General features: G+C 41.4%; 1 protein-coding gene across 2 annotated transcripts in view; it reads right to left on the minus strand.

Annotated features, from left to right (window-relative positions):
- The window catches only part of LOC115162631 (integral membrane protein GPR137B), a 67,870-nt gene extending 49,441 nt beyond the window's left edge, over positions 1–18,429 (minus strand). The window contains exon 1 of one of the 2 annotated variants that reach the window (XM_029714106.1): positions 17,757–18,429. In XM_029714106.1, the coding sequence (XP_029569966.1) occupies positions 17,757–18,143 (387 nt within the window). In that variant the 5' untranslated portion in view covers positions 18,144–18,429. The remainder of the gene's footprint in view (positions 1–17,756) is intronic. The other variant, XM_029714105.1, reaches the window with a different exon arrangement.
- Positions 18,430–22,974: the final 4,545 nt, after the last annotated feature.

Below are 22,974 nucleotides of genomic sequence, written 5' to 3' on the forward strand. Positions count from 1 at the left end.
TCATTACATTCCCAATGGGTCAGAAGTTTACATACACTCAATTAGTATTTGGTAGCATTGACCCCCATTAACGTGGGTCAAACATTTCAGGTAGCCTTCCACAAGCTTCCCACAATAAGTTGGGTGAATTTTGGCCCATTCTTCCTGATAAAGCTGGTGTAAATGAGTCAGGTTTGTAGGCCTCCTTGCTGGCACACACTTTTTCAGTTCTGCCCACAAATTTTCTATAGTATTGAGGTCATGGCTTTGTGATGGCCACTCCAATACATTGACTTTGTTGTCCGTAAGCCATTTTGCCACAACTTTAGAAGTATGCTTGCGGTCATTGTCCATTTGGAAGACCCATTTGCGACCAAGCTTTAACTTCCTGACTGAGGTCTTAAGATGTTGCTTCAATATATCCTCATAATTTTCCTACCTCATGATGCCATCTACTTTGTGAAGTGCACCAGTCCCTCCAGCAGCAAAGTACCCCCACAACATGATGCTGCCACCCCCGTGCTTCACGGTTGGGATGGTCTTCTTCGGCTTGCAAGCCTCCCCCTTTTTCCGACAAACATAATGATGGTCATTATGGCCAAACAGTTCTATTTTTGTTCCATCAGACCAGAAGACATTTCTCCAAAAAGTACAATGTTTGTCCCCATGTGCAGTTGCAAACCGTAGTCTGGCTTTTTTATGGCGATTTTGGAGGAGTGGCTTCTTCCTTGCTGAGAGGCCTTTCAGGTTGTCGATATAGGACTCGTTTTACTGTGGATATAGATACTTTGGTATCCGTTTCCTCCAGCATCTTCACAAGGTCCTTTGCTGTTGTTCTGGGATTGTTTGCACTTTCGCACCAAAGTACGTTCATCTCTACGAGACAGAACACGTCTCCCTCCCAAAGATGAACCAGGCTTGGAGGACGTCTACAACTTTTTTTCTGAGGTCTTGGCTGATTTCTTTTGATTTTCCCATGATGTCAAGCAAAGTTTGAAGGTAGGCCTTGAAATACATCCACAGGTACACCTCCAATTGACTCAAATGATGTCAAATAGCCTATCAGAAGCTTCTAAAGCCATGAGATAATTTTCTGGAATTTTCCAAGCTGTTTAAAGGCACAGTCAACTTAGTGTGTGTAAACTTCTTACCCATTGGAATTGTGACACAGTGAATAAGTGAAATAATCTGTCTGTAAACAATTATTGGAAAAAAATACTTGTGCCATGCACAAAGTAGATGTCCTAACCGACTTGCCAAAACTATAGTTTGTTAACAAGAAATTTGTTGAGTGGTTGAGAATGCTGTTCATGGACTACAGCTCAGCGTTCAAAACCATAGTACCCTCCAAGCTCATCCTTATGCTAAGGACCCTAGGACTGAAAACCTCCCTATGCGACTGGATCCAGGACTTTGACGGGCCTCCCTGAGGTGATGAAGGTAAGTAACAACACATCTGCTACGCTGACCCTTAACACGGAGGCCCCCCTCAGGGGTGCGTGTTTAGTCATCTCCTGTACTCCCTGTACACCCATGACTGCGTGGCCGGACGACTCCCAACACCGAGTTTGCAGATGACACAATGTTGGTATGCCTGATTACCAATGACAATGAGACAGCATATAGGGAGGTCAGAGACCTGGCAGTGTGGTGCCAGAAGAACAACATCTCCCTCAACGTAAGCAAGACAAAGGAGCTGATCATTGACAACAGGAAACGAAGGGCCGAGCATGCCTCCATTCACATCAACGAGGCTGTAGGAGAGCAAGTCAAGAGCTTCAAATTCCTCAATCATGGTCCACACACCAACACTGTCGTGAAGAGGGCACGCCAATGCCTCTTCCCACTTAGGAGACCGAAAATATTTGGCCCTCCAAAGGTTCTACAGCTGCTCCCTGCCACCCAGAACATCCAAACCAGGCGGTGTCAGAGGAAGGCCCTAAAGAATTGTGTCAAAGACTCCAGCCATTCAAGTCATGGACTGTTCTCTCTGCTACCGCACGGCAAGCGGTACCAATGCACCAAGTCTGGAACTAAAAGTCATAAGAATGTTAAATAGTGTTAATGTTAATATAGCTACCCAGACTATCTGTATTGGCCCTTTTTGCACTAACTTTTTGGACTCAACACTGCTACTGTTTATTATCTGTCAGTCTTTTTTGTAATCTTATTCCTAGGTACAGTATATGTACAGTGCATTCGGAGTATTCAGACCCCTTGATTTTTCCACATTTTGTTATGTTACAGCCTTATTCTAAAATGGATTAAATTGTGTTTTTTTCTGCGTCAATCTACACACAGTACCCCATAATGAAAAAGCAAAAACTGTTTTTTAAACATTTTTGCAAATGTATTAAAAATAAAAAACTGAAATATCACATTCAAATAAGTATTCAGAACATTTACTCAGTACATTTGTTGATGCACCTTTGCAGTGATTACTGCCTCGAGTCTTCTTGGGAATGACAATACAAGCTTGGCACATCTGTATTTGGGGAGTTTTTCCCATACTTCTCTGCAGATTCTCTCAAGCTCTGTCAGGTTGGATGGGTAGCGTCGCTGCACAGATATTTTCAGGTCTCTCCAGAGATGTTAGATCTGGTTCAAGTCCGTGCTATGGCTGGGCCACTCAAGGACATTCAGAGGCTTGTCCCGAAGCCACTCCTGCGTCGTCTTGGCTGTGTGCTTAGGGTCGTTATCCTGTTGGAAGGTGAACCTTCGCCCTAGTCTGAGATCCTGAGAGCTCTGGAGCAGGTTAAGATCAAGAATCTCTCTGTACTTTGCTCCGTTCGTTTTCCTCAATCCTAGTCTCCCAGTCCCTGCTGCTGAAAAACATACCCACTGCATGATGCTGCCACCACCATGTTTCACCGTAGGGATGGTGCCAGGGTTCCACCAGACGTGACGCTGCTCATGTTCAATCTTGGGTTCAACAGACCAGATAATCTTGTTTCTCAAGGTCTGAGAGTCCTTTAGGTGCCTTTTGGCAAACTCCAAGCGGGCTGCTTTTTAGCATCTGAATCAATATTTCTCCGTTCGGGCTGAGAATGACATGCATTTTGATGACAACGAGTTTGTAGTCAAGCAGGTACCATTTAGCTCTCTCTCTCTCCCCCCTCTTTCTTTCTCTGTCTGCCATTTTTTAACATTTAAAGAGAGAGAGCAATTTAGCTTTCTCTCTCTCTTTCTCTATGCTCCTTTTCACCGTTGCGTAAGCTACATGTCAGCTGAACTGTAATAGCACACAGCAGCCAACAGGGCTCCACTAATGCATGCATCAGGCCTGACGACAACTTGCAGAGAACACATGCATTGTGGAATGGCTGTTTAATGTAAACAGTTGGTATTTAAGGCACAGTGAGCCATAATGCATTTCTGCCACACAGCCATGAGAGCTGCTGAAAATGTCATTTGAAAAATATTTTGGTCATCACTTTTCCCCTATCTCCCAGGATTAGGTAGGAGTGGAGGAGGAGAGAGGGAGGAGGTAGAGACTTTTACAAGGGGAACAAGTTGGAAAAGAGGACAAGTAGGCCTTGACACCTGACTTTCTGTGGAAGTGTTGGGGCTGCGCACGTACATGCACGAGTATGAACGCAACGCAACACACAACACACACACACACAGACACCTTACGGAAGGGACTCCAGCCCTAGCTTGCCATTGATGGAATGTAATGTTATAAAAATAACAGAAATTAGCCAATCATCAACTGGGCTGGATTACCACAATTAATATTTCGATTAGAAGAACTGTCATCATATGGACAAACACAAATCATCGACTAATTTGGGCATGTGTGACTTGCAAATTGCAACAGCAGGTACCAACTCATGATGAACATCCATTGAACAGATTATGAATAATTGGCGCAGCCCTCTTTGAGGTCATTGCCAACTGCAACGCAATGCTTCCAGGTGAGAACTAACGCCTCCCTCACACAACAACCACCCAATCCACTATGAACATCCTTCTTTACATCCATCTTTACAAGAAAGGCTCTGTATTTTGCCAATACATTTGAGAAACTTCAGATGATTTACACTATATGTGAGGCAGAGGGCGAGAGCGCTTTACTTCTCTCTTATACTGCAAACCCCTTTTGTTGTGCCTGGAATAGGCCTAGTAAAAAGGTGATGTAATGCTCCTGCAGCTCCGTCTGATTGGCTACCGCGTTTAAATGTCACCTCGGCACAGCCCTGGCAGTATCAGTGTGCAAGAACAGCTTCGCTTTGCTGAGACTCGGTGAGAGAAAAATACCTCACACACCCCTCTCTTTGCTCCTCTCCAAGCGAAACAAATAAACACTGACAAAGTCAGCCCGGACAGGACAGTTGCAATGGACTTAGGCCTATGCCACACAGAGGCTGCCAGTACTGCCAGCTCTGGGACACAGTAGGGATTGTCCTAAAGTTTTGAGGGATGCTGCTGTTGCTGTGCGCAGTGAGCTAGTGCACAGTGGAACAAAGACGAGCGAGAGGGAGTGTGAGAGGGACTGCTGTGGCCTACATTGAGAAGAAAATTTAACGGTAACCGAGCATCAAAGTATTTTCAGTTGTGAGAGAGTCGTTTTAGACAACCTAGGTTTTGGCTGTGGGAACCAGGGGAATAGTCTCGTGATTGTGAGGAGATTTTCAGGATTGCAGGGTTGGCTTTAGATTCTGCAATCTACTCTTTTCAATGGGATTTGCCTTATACATAATTATAGACTATACACCTAGTGTACAAAACATTAAGAACACCTACTCTTTCCATGACGTAAACTGACAAGGGGAATCCAGGTGAAAGCTATTATTCCTTATTGATGTCACTAGTTAAATCCACTTCAATCAGTGTAGCTGAAGGGGAGGAGACCGGTTAAATAATCATTTTAAAGCCTTGAGACATATATTGCGTATGTGTGCCATTCAGAGGGTGAAGACAAGACAAAGACTTAAGTGCCTTAGAACGGGCTGATAGTATGTGCCAGGTGCACCTGTTTGTGTCAAGAACTGCAACGCTGCTGGGTTTTTCCACGCTCAACAGTTTCCCGTGTGTATCAAGAATGGTCCACCACCCAATGGACATCCAGCCAACTTTTCAACTGTGGGAAGCATTGGGGTCAACATGGGCCAGTATCCCTGTGGAACGCTTTCGACACCCTGTAGAGTCCATGCCCCAAATTTATTGAGGCTGTTCTGAGGGCAAAAGGGGTGGTGCAACCCAATATTAGGATTGTGTTCTTAACCTGTTATGGATAGGGGGCAGTATTTTCACGGCCGGATAAAAAACGTACCCGATTTAATCTGATTATTACTCCTGCCCAGAAACTAGAATATGCATATAATTGTTTGATTTGGATAGAAAACACCCTAACGTTTCTAAAACTGTTTGAATGGTGTCTGTGAGTATAACAGAACTCATTTGGTAGGCCAAAACCTGAGAAGATTCTGTACAGGAAGTACCCTGTCTGACCATTTCTTGCCCTCCTTGATCATCTCTATCCAAACAGGGGATCTCTGCTGTTACGTGACACTTCCTACGGCTCCCATGGGCTCTCAGAAGGCGGCAAAAAGCTGAATGGTTGCTTTGCAGGCCCTGGCTGAAAAACATTAGCGCGTTTGGATAGTGGCCAGTCAGAGTACTATGAGACTGAGGCTCGTGCACGAGGGGACACCATGTTTTTATTTTCTCTCTCTTTGTACAAAGTCACGATTTCCCGGTCGGAATATTATCGCTTTTTTACGCGAAAAATTGCATAAAAATTGATTTTAAACAGTGGTTGACATGCTTCGAAGTACGGTAATGGAATATTTAGAATTTTTTTGTTACGAAACGCGTCGGGCGCGTAACCCTTCGTCACCCTTGGATAGTGTCTTGAACGCACGAACAAAACGGCGCTATTTGGATATAACTATGGATTATTTTGAACCAAACCAACATTTGTTATTGAAGTAGAAGACCTGGGAGTGCATTCTGACGAAGAACAGCAAAGGTAATAACATTTTTCTTATAGTAAATCTGACTTTGGTGAGGGCTAAACTTGGTGGGTGTCTAAATGGCTAGCCCTGTGATGCCGGGCTATCTACTTAGAATATTGCAAAATGTGCTTTCACCGAAAAGCTATTTTAAAATCGGACATAGTGAGTGCATAGAGGAGTTCTGTATCTATAATTCTTAAAATAATTGTTATGCTTTTTGTGAACGTTTATCCTGAGTAATTTAGTAAATTCACCGGAAGTGTTCGGTGGGAATGCTAGTTCTGAACGTCACATGCTAATGTAAAAAGCAGTTTTTTTATATAAATATGAACTTGATTGAACAAAACATGCATGTATTGTATAACAATGTCCTAGGCGTGTCATCTGATAAAGATCCTCAAAGGTTAGTGCTGCATTTAGCTGTGGTTTTGTTTTTTGTGACACTATATGCTAGCTTGAAAAATGGGTGTCTGATTATTTCTGGCTGGGTACTCTGCTGACATAATCTAATGTTTTGCTTTCGCTGTAAAGCCTTTTTGAAATCGGACAGTGTGGTTAGATAAAGGAGAGTCTTGTCTTTAAAATGCTGTAAAATAGTCATATGTTTGAAAAATGGAAGTTTTTGTATTTTTGAGGAATTTGTAATTCGCGCCACGTCTATCATTGGATATTGGAGCAGGTGTTCCGCTAGCGGAACGTCTAGATGTAAGAGGATTAATGCTTTGTCCACTCGGTGTACATGACATGATTTTAGCTTCTCTACACTGGCTACCAGTCACTTTTAGAATAGATTTTACATTTGTATTAATCACGTTTAAGGCTAGGCTCGGTTTAGGCCCATCCTATATCTCAGATCTTTTTAAAAAGGACGCAGCCTGCGATCCTTTGGCAGGGCACTGATGACCAGAGGAGAGCAGGCTTGCAGATTCAGTCCACCTTTTTATATCCTTGTTGAAGACAGACTTTTATATTACGATGCTTTAAAAAGGTACGTTTTTCATGTTTAGTTTAATATTTATTTTTTTTCTATATTTTTTTTGTTAGAACCAGGGTTTTTTCTTGTGAAAAAAAGGGCTTAGGTGGTGGGCATGGCTGGGGGAGTGGCAATGAGCCAAATTGAAGGTGGTGTAAATAAATGTTAGCATTTTTAAGCCAATTTCATACAATTCTAAAAAGCTGAGAGACATTTTTGCCATTTTAAAGCAAATGTGACCCGTTTCAGGAAACTAGGAGTATGTCGAGGGTCACTACTTCACAGGAGAGCCGTTTTCTTTTTTATCAAAATGTGTTTTTTGGCAGAAATGCCTTCTCGAACATGGGAATTTTCATGTGCCTTAAATAACAAACTTGTATGCCATCTGTAAATACGAATAAAATTGTTAAATTATGAGCCTAGTTGGTTTAGCCATAGAAAAAGTCAGCAACCTTCCCGCTAGCCAGGATTGGCTGAGATAATTGATGGGCTGGACATGCCGAGAGATCTGTTTGGATTGGTCTGCCGTACAGGACGCTTCTGTCTATTTAAGCTGGTCAGTATGTCTAGATAATCCTGTCTAACGCGGCTTTAAATTTTTTTTATTGTGTAGTAAAACTGCATAAGCCTAATGTCAAGTTAAAGTGTACTGTTAGCTAGCTAACGTTAGCTGGATGGCTCGCTAGCTAACGTTACGTGTATGCTCTCCGCTTCCTGGAGGACCGAGTTTTGAAATCAGTGGAATTCGAGTATGATAGCTAAGGAGATGGAGAAAACACCCGTCTCCGGATAACATCTTCAAACTAAGGGCAACCATGGCATCCGACAGGAGGCGCGTCCATCCATGATGTGTACGGGTAAGATAGTCTAGCTCGATAGACTTTCAGATATTACACATTTCTAATCTTAACAGAAAGTGGTTTTATTTCAAGTGTACCGTTTAACTGGCTCACTAGCTAACATTACGTGCATGATCGTATTATTCATATCTCAGCCATTAGCTTGACTAATTATAGCCTAATGTTAGCTAGCTAACATTGAACCTGGTTGGTTAGCTACCTGCAGATTCATGCAGGGTAGTAACGTGATGAGTTGGGATTATGGTTCATTGTTTAGCTAGCTACATGTCTTAACAAAAGACTCCACTATGCAAGTATCCATTTCAATAGAATGTCACTGCAACAACTATTGATAGACGTACTAGCTGGTAAATTCACTCTGGCCATCTACTCCGATTTCAGACCACGGGTAAAATATGTATCTAGCTAGACTTTTCAGACATTACACGTTTCTAATTTTGACATAGTCTTAATTTTAATTTAAAGTGTACTGTTAGCTAGCTACATGTCTTAACAAAAGACACTCGTCTGAGTGTGCCAGAGCGCAGCATAACTGAGTAATTTATGAACGCTCAACACACAATACTTATTATGTGTCTGGAAGTAGCTTGCAAGCTAGCCAATGTTAGCCAGTTAGCTTGGGTGCTTGACTGCAGTTGTGAGGTCAGAACGTTCGGAACAACCCTACTCTTCAGCCAGAGAGTCCAGTGTGCGCTCTGAACGCGAAATGCTCTGAATTTATGAACAGACAATCTGACAGCACAGTTGCAGTCACCAACGCTCTAGATAACATAACAGCCTAACCAGCTCTGCTAGGGCAAGTAATGTTCAGTGAGCTGTTCTCTCAATTGTGTCTGGAAGTAGCTAGAAAGTTAGCTTGGGTGCTTGACTGTATTTTTTTATTTTGTATTATTATGAACAAAACAAATTAAAAAACAGAAATATACAAGCAAAAGTACATAAACCTAACAGATGGGGGTATTTCATGGAGATACTTTTTCAATTTGTGAAAAAGTTTTATGGTATGTTTGTTTTTTGTTTTTTTACACTTACTGAGAATTGAAATATGATTTTGAAATGACCCTAAACAATGTGAACAGGTGGTCTCCGCCCACTTCATTTTATGGATAAAGAATCTGCCATGAAAAATAAACAAATTAACAATGAAAGTTAAATCAGGGTCCATATAATTTGGATCAAAATAAAACATAATATCAGTCATTCAAATTAACATTAACTGTAGTTTATTTTAAAATAAAATCTTCTAATTCACTCGAAAATCTTCTGACATAAGAACAGTCCCAAAATAAAATGGTCAAGAGTCTGTGGGTCACAACCACAAAATACACATTTGTTATCAATAGCTATTTTGAATCTGTGTATAATAAAGGTCTTTACAGGGGTGCTTGACTGCTGTTAGTACAGAACGCTCGGATCAACCCTTAAAGAGATGGGTGGTGAGAGTGTGTGAACGATACTAAATGGGTGTAGAAGGGCTCTCCAGTAGTTGTACCAAAACATTCAAAGCGCATTTTCTCTTACAAGTTTATCAACTTTCAAAGCAAAATTACTTTCCCATTGTTCCTCAAATGTAGAGTATGATACTTTTATCCAATGTAAAAAAACACAATTTCAAATTTAGCTACTGTAATTTCCGGACTATTAAGCGCACCTGAATATAAGCCGCACCCACTGAATTTAAAAAATATTATTATTTTTTACATAAATAAGCCGCACATGTCTATAAGCCGCAGGTGCCTACCGGTACATTGAAACAAATGAACTTTACACAGGCTTGTAACAAAAATAAATAGGCTTTAACGAAACACGGCTTGTAACAAAAAATAAAAAATTAGCAGTAAGCTTTAGTTGTCTTTTTGCACTGAGTCAGTTCCTCACGCTGCTGTTTCCAACGTCTTATCATCGACTCATTAAGACCAAGCTCCCGTGCAGCAGCTCTATTTCCTTTTCCAACAGCCAGATCAATCGCCTTCAACTTGAAAGCTGCATCATATGCATTTCTCCGTGTCTTTGCCATGATGAGGGTGACAAAATGACTACCGTAATCAGAATGATGGGAAGTTTGAGAGCGCTCGATTGAATCTAAACAGTAAACTAAAAAGTTGTTTGACCTTAACCTGTTCGGCAATTTCATTGGTCTAATGAAAGCTTCATGCCGCCAAAAAACTGAGCACGTCACAGAATGTGTTTTTTTGGAAAGCGGGAAAAATCCATATACTAGCCACGTCATTGTTTAAGCTGCAAGGTTCAAAGCCTGGGAAAAAAGTTGCGGCTTATAGTCCGGAATTTACGGTACATAAGACCAAATTTCGTAAAATTTAAGAACATTTTGCCATATTTAAAGTTAGTTTCCTACAATTCTATGCATTTTACCGTGGCTAATGCAATGTTTTTTTGCTCAAACATAATAACAAAATGAATACTGCTAAATTCATTGTTTTCAATTCTGCATGTCTAGCTTTTATTTTGGTGATTGTTAGTTCTCAAAGATTATTACACATTTTTATTCATTATCATTTCTACATACTTTATATTGTATTTTAGTCATTTATGTTAACACAAAGCATTTTACATTTACATTTAAGTCATTTAGCAGACGCTCTTATCCAGAGCGACTTACAAATTGGTGCATTCACCTTATGATATCCAGTGGAACAACCACTTTACAATAGTGCATCTAAATCTTTTAAGGGGGGGGGTTAGAAGGATTACTTTATCCTATCCCAGGTATTCCTTAAAGAGGTGGGGTTTCAGGTGTCTCCGGAAGGTGGTGATTGACTCCGCTGTCCTGGCGTCGTGAGGGAGCTTGTTCCACCATTGGGGTGCCAGAGGAGCGAACAGTTTGGACTGGGCTGAGCGGGAACCGTGCTTCCTCAGAGGTAGGGGACCCAGCAGGCCAGAGGTGGATGAACGCAGTGCCCTTGTTTGGGTGTAGGGCCTGATCAGAGCCTGAAGGTATGGAGGTGCCGTTCCCCTCACAGCTCCGTAGGCAAGCACCATGGTCTTGTAGCGGATGCGAGCTTCAACTGGAAGCCAGTGGAGAGAGCGGAGGAGCGGGGTGACGTGAGAGAACTTGGGAAGGTTGAACACCAGACGGGCAGTCCCGAAAATGTATTGAAAAAAATGTATAATATTTTACACTGCTTGGACAGTAGTACTTTTATTTTATGATGTGAAGAACTGTTACTTGTATTGAAAAGCACTATTCAATTTATTTTATTATTATAGTGCAAGACCCTGGCCGTGCCGGAATATCCATACCTGCGTTTTAAATAGTAGGCCGTTTGAGTCTGAAAAAAATAAATAGTTTATTAGTCTGCGACATTTAGAAAAATCGGGTATCCTTTAGATGCCTTACTAATTTCAGCTTTGACAACAGCTGGTCAATTAGATATGGGGATGCGCTACCGAAATCAATGAATAGCGGGAAACAATGCAATTGCGCATGAAGCGTTCTCAACATGTGTAAATAGAATCTTTATGCGACATTTCGGAAATCTAGTATGGTTTAAATGGCAGGATGTTATACTTATTTTGGCTCTTAATCTAGTAGAATTCGATGCACACTTTTCCATAATGCATTGGAAGAGCTGGGCTGCGAGTGATAGGCCCTAGTTCTCTTCAAGTAGCCAACAACAAAACTAGGCTACTTAATTGGGAAGATGCCCGAAGCTTCTGCGGTGGTGTTCTAATGTAGGCTAAGTAGTTTTTGTTCTCCTTAAAACAATCACAAGTATTGCATCTTATAGTGGGGGAAAAAAGTATTTGATCCCCTGCTGATTTTGTACATTTGCCCACTGACAAAGAAAGGATTAGTCTATAATTTTAATGGTAGGTTTATTTGAACAGTTAGAGACAGAATAATAACAAAAATATCCAGAAAAACGCATGTCAAAAATGTTATAAATTGATTTGCATTTTAATGAGGGAAATAAGTATTTGACCCCCTCTCAATCAGAAATATTTCTGTCTCCCAGGTGTATTTTATACAGGTAACGAGCTGAGATTAGGAGCACACTTGACAGGCGTTCCGCTAGCCTCGCCAAAATCCAATGGTAGCGCCTGGCACGAAATACAAAAAACACTATAATTTCAATTTCTCAAACATATGACTATTTTACACCATTTGAAAGACAAGACTCTCCTTTATCTAACCACATTGTCCGATTTCAAAAAGGCTTTACAGCGAAAGCAAAACATTACATTATGTCAGGAGAGTACCCAGCCAGAAATAATCTCACACCCATTTTTCAAGCTAGCATATATGTCACAAAAACCAAAACCACAGCTAAATGCAGCACTAACCTTTGATGAGCTTCATCAGATGACACTCCTAGGACATTATGTTATACAATACATGCATGTTTTGTTCAATCAAGTTCATATTTATATCAAAAAACAGCTTTTTACATTAGCATGTTTTGTTCAGAACTAGCATATCCACCAAAAACTTAGGGTGAATTTACTAAATTACTCACGATAAACATTGACAGAAATATAACAATTATTTAAAGAATTATAGATACAGAACTCCTTTATGCAATCGCGGTGTCCGATTTTAAAATAGCTTTTCGGTGAAAGCACATTTTGCAATATTCTGAGTACATAGCCCGGCCATCACGGCTAGCTATTTTGACACCCACCAAGTTTGGCACTCACTAAACTCAGATTTACTATAAGAAAAATTGGATTACCTTTCCTGTTCTTCGTCAGAATGCACTCCCAGGACTTCTACTTCAACAACCAATGTTGTTTTGGTTCCAAATAATCCATAGTTATATCCAAATAGCTCCGTTTTGTTCGTGCGTTCAAGTCACTATCCGAAGGGTGACGCGCTGGCGCGTTTCGTGACAAAAAAAATCAAAATATTCCATTACCATACTTCGAAGCATGTCAAACGCTGTTTAAAATCAATTTTTATGCGATTTTTCTCGTAAAATAGCAATAATATTCCAACCGGGAGACGTTGTATCCGTTACAACACTGAAAGAAAAACATGGAGTCGTCACATGCACGCGCGCACCAGTGTCATTGTCCTCAGAAGGACCACTCTCCAAAACCGCTGCTGTTTTTCGCCCAGAGACTGCAGAGCTATCATTCCACGTTCTGGCGCCTTCCTAGAGCCAATGGAAGCCTTAGAAAATGTCACGTTACAGCAGAGATGCTGTATTTTTGATAGAGAGGCTATAGAAGGACAAGAAATGGTCAGACAGGGCACTTCCCATATAGAATCTTCTCAGGTTTTGGCCTGCCATATGAGTTCTGTTATACTCACAGACACCATTCAAACAGGTTTAGAAACTTTGGAGTGTTTTCTATCCAACTCTACTAATTATATGCATATTCTAGTTTCTGGGCAGGAGTAGTAACCAGATTAAATCGGGTACGTTTTTTTATCCGGCCGTGAAAATACTGCCCCCTATACCAAACAGGTTAAAGGGAGTGCTCCTAACCGCAGCTTGTTACCTGTAAAAAAAGACACCGGTCCACAGAAGCAATCAATCAATCAGATTCCAAACTCTCCACCATGGCCAAGACCAAAGAGCTCTCCAAGGATGTCAGGGACAAGATTGTAGACCTACACAAGGCTGGAATGGGCTACAAGACCATCGCCAAGCAGCTTGGTGAGAAGATGACAACATTTGCTGCGATTATTCGCAAATGGAAGAAACACAAAAGAACTGTCAATATCCCTCGGCCTGGGGCTCCATGCAAGATCTCACCTCGTGGAGTTGCAATGATCATGAGAACGGTGAGGAATCAGCCCAGAACTACACGGGAGGATCTTGTCAATGATCTCAAGGCAGCTGAGACCATAGTCACCAAGAAAACAATTGGTAACACACTACGCCGTGAAGGACTGAAATCCTGCAGCGCCCGCAAGGTCCCCCTGCTCAAGAATACATATACATGCCCGTCTGAAGTTTGCCAATGAACATCTGAATGACTCAGAGGTCAACTGGTGAAAGTGTTGTGGTCAGATGAGACCAAAATGGAGCTCTTTGACATCGACTCAACTCGCCGTGTTTGGAGGAGGAGGAATGCTGCCTATGACCCCAAGAACACCATCTCCACCGTCAAACATGGAGGTGGAAACATTATGCTTTGGTGGTGTTTTTCTGCTAAGGGGACAGGACAACTTCACCGCATCAAAGGGACGATGGACGGGGCCATGTACCGTCAAATCTTGGTGAGAACCTCCTTCCCTCTGCCAGGGCATTGAAAATGGGTCGTGGATGGGTATTCCAGCACGACAATGACCCAAAACACACGGCCAAGGCAACAAAGGAGTGGCTCAAGAAGAAGCACATTAAGGTCCTGGAGTGGCCTAGCAAGTCTCCAGACCTTAATCCCATAGAAAATCTGTGGAGGGAGCTGAAGGTTCGAGTTGCCAAACGTCAGCCTCGAAACCTTAATGACTTGGAGAAGATCTGCAAAGAGGAGTGGGACAAAATCCCTCCTTAGATGTGTGCAAACCTGGTGGCCAACTACAAGAAACGTCTGACCTCTGTAATTGCCAACAAGGGTTTTGCCACCAAGTACTAAGTCATGTTTTGCAGAGGGGTCAAATACTTATTTCCCTCATTAAAATGCAAATCATTTTATAACATTTTTGACATGCGTTTTTCTGGATTTTTTTGTTGTTATTCTGTCTCTCACTGTTCAAATAAACCTACTATTAAAATTATAGACTAATCCTTTCTTTGTCAGTGGGCAAATGTACAAAATCAGCAGGGGATCAAATACTTTTTTCCCCCACTGTAGACTACATCTTTGAAAAAATAAGTAAAATATTGTATTTATTTTTACCCAAAGTGGATTTCTGTTTTCTCACTGAAAAGTGTTTATTTCTCTTGGCCTTCGTCAGAGCTTTTAAACGAAATACTAAACCACCTTTTGATTTCTGAATGTGTCGCACCAGGGACTCCGGATGTGGCTGGGTTACTGATGTCATGATAATCAGTCCTTTTAATTTGAACATATGGATTGTTTTAGTTTTTGTAGGCTAGACTACCTACTTAATTATTGAACTTATGGATCAAGCCTTAGCAGTCATTTTGATCTTGTTCACAATGATCAGTGCTTTAGTTTATTATGTTGCTGTCCAGCGGTTCTAAATTGCGATGCACCTGACTGTCCATGTTTTTCTGTCCAATAGCCTTTTGATTTGAACATTTGAAAAGTGTTGGTCTGTGTCCTAGGCTATTAGATAGATATATTAGAAAGATCTTATTTAAATAGGATAGATGGGCTTTATACAACGGGTGGTTCTAATCCTGAATGTTAAGTGGTTAAAACTGCATTCCAGCCAGTGTCTATTCCACAAGTTACCACCAGCTAAATCTATGACGTTAAAATTCTTATTTACTCTGTTCCATCTGACTGCGCAATCCACTGTCTCATCAGCCCAGCCAGGAAATGTATAAACTTGATCTCCACTATCAAAAGGATCTAGATATTATCTCACATTTCTTTTAGACTAACATTTAGTTTTCAACAGTGGAAATTTGTATAAACCTTGCTGTCGGACTCTCTGACATTTGCAACATTGTTTCAATATTCAAATTCGATCTCCAGCTGTCCAATAGTAATGAACGTGTCGGGACGAGACAGACAGGCAGGCAGAGTTTCTCAGCCAGTCAAAATCATGAATCACCTGGCATAATTTTTATGGATATATACAAAGACATGCCAATTGAAAAAAGGTCAAACGAAACAGCTAGTTTGCAGTCTTTCCAGCTTCAGTTTGAAGTGATTGTGTTAGCTGTGTTGTTGGCTAGCTCCTCTGAACAACAGCGTCCTAACAAGAGAACACATTTTCTATGCCAGGTGAAATCGCACATCATTAGCTCATTGTTATGGATGTATCAAATGAATGTCACTACAAAAAAGCTTGAACAAATGCAAATGCAGCTACTGTTGTTATTGTGGCTGCACTGTTTGACGTGACTGTAAGTTAGACGTAGTTGGCTAGCTAGCACGCAAGGGATAAGAACGCAGGAGACTGAACGACTGGGTCGCGTCTCTGGCAACCGAACCAATAGAACGAACGAACAGCCGGCTAGGGTAGCGACCCTAGATTTGTGTCGGGACTATATCTTGTGAAACAATGAAATAGTATGAATAAATTATTCTAAGTAATGTTTTTAATGAAAATATGTAAATCATTATTTGAATATGTTGGTAACCCCTTGTATTAAAGTGATAACGCCCTCGAAGCCGGTGTATGGAAGATATATTGGTACAGTTTGTCGGCCATTGTGCATAACAAGACCTATGCTAACATATCGACTAAAACCGGCATCTCAGGCATTATCACTTAAATATGGTCCACTACGGTATAGTTTGAATGTGATAGGCTGCCTATAGGCAGCCTATAACTCCATTCCTATTCTATTCAGAGTTTAGAGAAATTCATCAAATTGGAAATGAGCTATTATCAGGCTGGTTAATGCGATGCATGTCTGTTGAATTTGGAAAAGTCCACCCGCACTTGGCCCCGCCCCACATACTCAGCCAATCAGGAGCTGCAACTGTGTTGCGACCGTGGCATACTTTTTACGAAACAGTACCTTCTAAACAGTATGCGACGATGAGTAACTAGTATGTAGTTTAAGTATGTTGTATGCATACTACATACTCAGTCCGGCTTTAAACTTACTCTTGAAAGTTCTAATAGTAGAACGCACAAGTGCAATTTTGAAATTGGGAAGTGCATCATCAGTTCCTCTTGTCATGTTAGTCATTGCATACCTAATGAGAGCTATTTATAACTTTTCAGAAATGTCCAGATCAACTAGCCCATGTCAGCTAACGTTTTTTATTTTGGTTTTTTAGCCCATAGATATTGTTATAATTCTTTAGTCACTCAAATATCACATGAATATACTAGACATCGCAAAATGTATAGCATCACAAGAAAATTTGCTTTAAAACTGCTACATTTTCTTTGCACCCATGAAAACATTTGTAGAATTGCTGGAAATAAGCTAAAAACCTGCAAAATTACAGTTAACAGCGAACAGTTTGCTTCATGAACAGTACTTGTGCTCATAGAAATAGACGTGGCGTAAGCTCGCGAAGGGGGGCCCTGAGTGAAAACGTTTGGGGAAACCCTGGGCTAGCCTACCTGGTCTAGATTTGAAATCTGATGAAGATTTCATTTGGATAAAGAAAACATCTACCAGATTAACACACACTTTTCACTTTTGTGAAATCTCTAAATTATAACAGGGGGGCCATACTATGTATGAAATCTGGTGTTTTTATTACAAAATGCACAATTCCTTTCAAATCTGCCTCACTATATAAAATGTGTTTCTGATTCTGACAAGTGTCCCAGAGAAGGTGAAGAAGTGTGAGGCAATAATGTACCTAATGGGGTCCCAGGAGAACTAATCAGGTTGTGAGAGGCTGAGAGGGGCTGAGAGCACAGTGGGTCTTGGGGGTGCTAGTGACTGTCACACCCAGCTGTGAGCTTCTGTTCTTGCCCCAGAAACATATATGACCTTCTCAAGAGAAGATCAGATACCGGGCATTTGCTGTTGTCAACAACAGCACTGACCTGGGCTGGAAGATGTTGTTGTTCACTTTTGCAGAAATATAAGAAAACAGCCAGGACGGGATTCGTGATAAAGTGACATTAGCAGGACAATAGAAGGAGTTGTTTGTCAAAGACATTAATCTGAGCATTGTAGATCACTGAATCAATATGTCAATATAGGACTCTAAGAGTTAAGGCACAACAAGACATGTCTGCACCATCCAAGGCTAATGGATTAATTGCCATAATATGCACTGTCAACAGACATAATCTTCACTCATAAATAAAGCATGAAACAACATGTCCAAAAAAAATGATAATGTTTAGTTGATTTACTTTTGATTAATTTTGACAGACGTGTCATTGTGTGACAGGAAACATGAAAATCATGTCTTCGCAACATCTGAAATCACATGTATCAATATAGAACATGCACTTACCTGTGCAAAATAAAGATTGAGCAGACACAGAGTGAAAAATTGGAGGCATACTGGTAAACAGTACAAAAGCCAGTAAGGTAAATGCTCCAACTGGTTCGCTTGGACAACGTTCTTGAAGTAGAATGAAAATAATGTAGTCCTTAGCGCTGACCACAGCAAACAGAGAAAAAGAAAGACACTCTGGTAGCTGAAGCGCTTGTGTCCATAGTGCAAAATGAGCCAAAGTTGCAAGTAAACAAACACAAAAAGCAGCGAATATAGGATGGTATAGACAATGGTGAGTCCGAGCTCCACAGACGGAAGAACCGCAGCTCGAATCGGTTCATCACTTGAGTCTGTTACAGACGTGAAAACACTGAGGCTGACCTGGTTATCTGTCAACAACATAGCGAACGGATAAATTTAACATCGACGACTTAAATAAGCATATCTAATGTTTTATTCTAAAATAATAAAAAGGTCAAACTTTTGATGTAAAAAACAACCACTGAAAAACAATAGCTCGAGCGCATAAAAACAATTACCCAAACTATATCTACCTTAATAATAAAACCAATGGTTAGCGATAGCATGGGTGACTTTACAGCTAGGTATAAAACAGAAGACAAACAAGAAAACACTCCAAGGAACACCCCCAATCTCAGCACAGCAGCACCAACGTGCAAAAAAGAGAAAAAACTCTGAGGAAAAAAGGGGGCGTGATGCAGGGAGCGAGCAGCTGAGTGTGGTGGTTGTCACTAGTTACCCCAGCCACAAAGTCAAAATTGGCAATATCGTCAAAATTAATGAAAACAAAAATAAGCAGGTTAGGTTTAGGCATATGGTTAGCAGTGTGGTTAAGGTTATGTTTAAGGTCAGGTTTAAAATAACATTTTAGGAAGATAAATTGTATAAATGGGCGGGGTTTAGGACTTGGTGGCTGTGGTAACTAGTGACGACCAAGCGACGCTGCAGTTTAGGGGCCGCCTCTTGACCAATAACCGTGCACTGGCTCTCTTCCAACGCCATCTTGGCTCCCTTTTGAGCACATTCTGCGTTGAAATGCATCACCTTAGAACCAAAATGGTGTCCATTTTCAGCCAAGAACCCCTCTGTAAGTCTCTCTCCATCCACTATTTCATCATTGGTCAGTGTGGTGCCCAGCCTCCAGATCTTTCTTTTTTAATTGGTTTGCAATGATGTCAGTTCTAAAGGTGCAGTCCTCTTATTTTTCAATTTCAAATCCATCACTGATTGAATAGTTAATTGGGACTCAGGAAGATAAACAGCAACACAAAAATTGCATCCCTCTCTCATGTGGGTAGTTTATCTACATAATCACCAAAAGCAATTACAAATACAGCTCGTTACCAGGTAGTGTAAGTTGTTGAATAGCTAGTTATATGAAATCTTTCTGCAATTTACTAGAGTGCCCTTATCATGGCATTGAATTTAAATGCCCCTTGCCTGGCTAGCTAGCAATGTTAGCAATAACAAATTACTTTGAATTATGTTGAAAGTATTCAAGTTATCGCTACATGTTAGGCTCAAGCCTTCATCCATGGACCGTGGCTGCATTTCAAACAATTAGCCAAGCAAGGGAAGTTGGCAACGTAATACCCTGAGTACACTGCTCGCGTTGCAAAATAAATTTTGAAATCTCTGTTATTCAATTATTGCACCCGCGTCTGCGTTGCCAGGGCTAAAATAGAAGTCCTTTCTATTTCTGAGATCGTGCTGCAAGTCCTGCCTCTCCCATCTCCTCATTGGTTGATAGAAGCAGGTACCCACGTGGGTGATTGAAAGACGGACTGTGTTGCTGGTCATCGTGGTAATACTATGAAAATGTAGATGCCAATCACCATAAAAGTTCAAAGATGAAAAAGCCTGGAAGGAGGAGAGATGACTAGAAACGATTCGGTTGACCGTTTTATGTGTGGATTAATTGTTGGAGTAGAGGACCTTGTTTATTTCAGGTAAAATAACAACTCAATGTTTATATCCCAGGACAAATTAGCTAGCAACAGCAAGCTACCTAAATAGGACAAATTAGCTAGCAAGTGCAAGCTAACTAGCTAAGTTGCCATAAATGTTTAATGCTTTTTGACCTGTCCCCAAATTATTGTCATTGGTTCAGAGTTTGTTTTGATATTTTAACCTGCGTGTCGTGATCACGTTTGGTGTAGGGGGACAAAATAAATGTATGCACAATGGCGCACACGTGCGCAGCCGGTTTGGGTTCCGTGTAAGCCCCTCAGCCCTCATTTTTGATCAATTCTCATTTTTGTGTACAATTCTGTTCACTCCCAGGGCCTGAAACACCCCATAATTCAATACACCCGCTAAGAAAAGTCAGCCAAAACTTAAAACCAACATCAATATGGAGACATCAACATATAAGTGTAAGTAAAGACTAATGTCAATCATTTAGAAATTGTGCTACTAATGCACATGACGGCACAAACATGTATCGTAAAAGTAATGTTTTTGTTTGGTTAGCTTTTGGAAGCGTTAACTAACATATACAACTTTCTCTGACATCACACTTACACATTGTAATTTTCTATTTACCTGATATCGTCGGATGGCTAGTATTTGATGTCTGCGGATGTGTTGTCTTCTAGCCAAGATATGAAATGCATTCATAATTGACTGAAGTGCATTTAATGCACACACAACAGCTACCGGTGGTTCCATGATGACTGGAAACACAACCATGAGATGAACGAGTGATGAATTTCCAGGCAAGGTCGGTCCATTTAAAATTGATTCATTCTTCCCTCGCCCTTTGCCATGCAAGTGTCAATTCATCATATGTCATCAAAAGTGTCCACTTAATTTGAGGGCTGGGGGGAGGGTTTGTCTTTACGTGTTTGGCATGCAGCTTTTGTCTGTTTCCTCAGCCCTTTTTCCTCAGCTCTATGTTCCCTTGTTTTTGAAATACGTATTTCAATTACTTTAGAGTATTTTGTCATTTGTATTTCACTGGCCTGAGTTACCATGCAATGTACACTGCTCAAAAAAATAAAGGGAACACTAAAATAACACATCCTAGATCTGAATGAATGAAATAATCTTATTAAATACTTTTATCTTTACATAGTTGAATGTGCTGACAACAAAATCACACAAAAATAATCAATGGAAATCCAATTTATCAACCCATGGAGGTCTGGATTTGGAGTCACACTCAAAATTGAAGTGGAAAACCACACTACAGGCTGATCCAACTTTGATGTAATGTCCTTAAAACAAGTCAAAATGAGGCTCAGTAGTGTGTGTGGCCTCCACGTGCCTGTATGACCTCCCTACAACGCCTGGGCATGCTCCTGATGAGGTGGCGGATGGTCTCCTGAGGGATCTCCTCCCAGACCTGGACTAAAGCATCCGCCAACTCCTGGACAGTCTGTGGTGCAACGTGGCGTTGGTGGATGGAGCGAGACATGATGTCCCAGATGTGCTCAATTGGATTCAGGTCTGGGGAACGGGCGGGCCAGACCATAGCATCAATGCCTTCCTCTTGCAGGAACTGCTGACACACTCCAGCCACATGAGGTCTAGCATTGTCTTGCATTAGGAGGAACCCAGGGCCAACCGCACCAGCATATGGTCTCACAAGGGGTCTGAGGATCTCATCTCGGTACCTAATGGCAGTCAGGCTACCTCTGGCGAGCACATGGAGGGCTGTGCGGCCCCCCAAAGAAATGCCACCCCACACCATGACTGACCCACCGCCAAACCGGTCATGCTGGAGGATGTTGCAGACAGCAGAACGTTCTCGACGGCGTCTCCAGACTGTCACGTCTGTCACATGTGCTCAGTGTGAACCTGCTTTCATCTGTGAAGAGCACAGGGCGCCAGTGGTGAATTTGCCAATCTTGGTGTTCTCTGGCAAATGCCAAACGTCCTGCACGGTGTTGGGCTGTAAGCACAACCCCCACCTGTGGACGTCGGGCCCTCATACCACCCTCATGGAGTCTGTTTCTGACCGTTTGAGCAGACACATGCACATTTGTGGCCTGCTGGAGGTCATTTTGCAGGGCTCTGGCAGTGCTCCTCCTGCTCCTCCTTGCACAAAGGCGGAGGTAGCGGTCTTGCTGCTGGGTTGTTGCCCTCCTACGGCCTCCTCCACGTCTCCTGATGTACTGGCCTGTCTCCTGGTAGCGCCTCCATGCTCTGGACACTACGCTGACAGACACAGCAAACCTTCTTGCCACAGCTCGCATTGATGTGCCATCCTGGATGAGCTGCACTACCTGAGCCACTTGTGTGGGTTGTAGACTCCGTCTCATGCTACCACTAGAGTGAAAGCACCGCCAGCATTCAAAAGTGACCAAAACATCAGCCAGGAAGCATAGGAACTGAGAAGTGGTCTGTGGTTACCACCTGCAGAACCAATCCTTTATTGGGGGTGTCTTGCTAATTGCCTATAATTTCCACCTGTTGTCTATTCCATTTGCACAACAGCATGTGACATTTATTGTCAATCAGTGTTGCTTCCTAACTGGACAGTTTGATTTCACACAAGTGTGATTGACTTGGAGTTACATTGTGTTGTTTAAGTGTTCCCTTTATTTTTTTGAGCAGTATATTTTGTAATGAGTTACACATTTTCAAAATACAAAATACTTGTCTATAAAATGTGTTTTATAGCAGCTCACAATTTTGTGGCCCCCTATCAGGGTTGGGTAGGTTACTTTGTAAACATAATCCATTACAGTTACTAGTTACCTGTAATCAGTAACGTAACTTTTGGATTACCCAAAGTCAGTAACGTAATCTGATTACTTTCAGTTACTTTTAGATTATTTCCCCCCTAAGAGGCATTAAAAGAAGACAGGATAAATAAAGTTTACATAGATGTCCATAAATGGATGTTGCATTTTACTTTATGGGTTATAGGCTTCTTCATACCCTTACCTTTTCCTTTAATACAGATAATAATACTATTAGGCTATATCTTTACTAGAGGTCGACCGATTAATCGGAATGGCCGATTAATTGGGGCCGATTTCAAGTTTTCATAACAATCGGTAATCGGTGTTTTTGGCCGCCGATTTTTATTTAATTTAATATTTTTTTATTTATTTTTAATTTTACATTTTTTATTTACACCTTTATTTAACTAGGCAAGTCAGATTAAGAACACATTCTTATTTACAATGACGGCCTAGAAACGGGGGTTAACTGCCTTGTTCAGGGGGGGATTCGTTTTTGCAACCTTCGGTTACCAGTCCAA

Source organism: Salmo trutta, chromosome 25, assembly GCF_901001165.1.
Source record: "Salmo trutta chromosome 25, fSalTru1.1, whole genome shotgun sequence".
NCBI classification, from domain to species: domain Eukaryota; kingdom Metazoa; phylum Chordata; class Actinopteri; order Salmoniformes; family Salmonidae; genus Salmo; species Salmo trutta.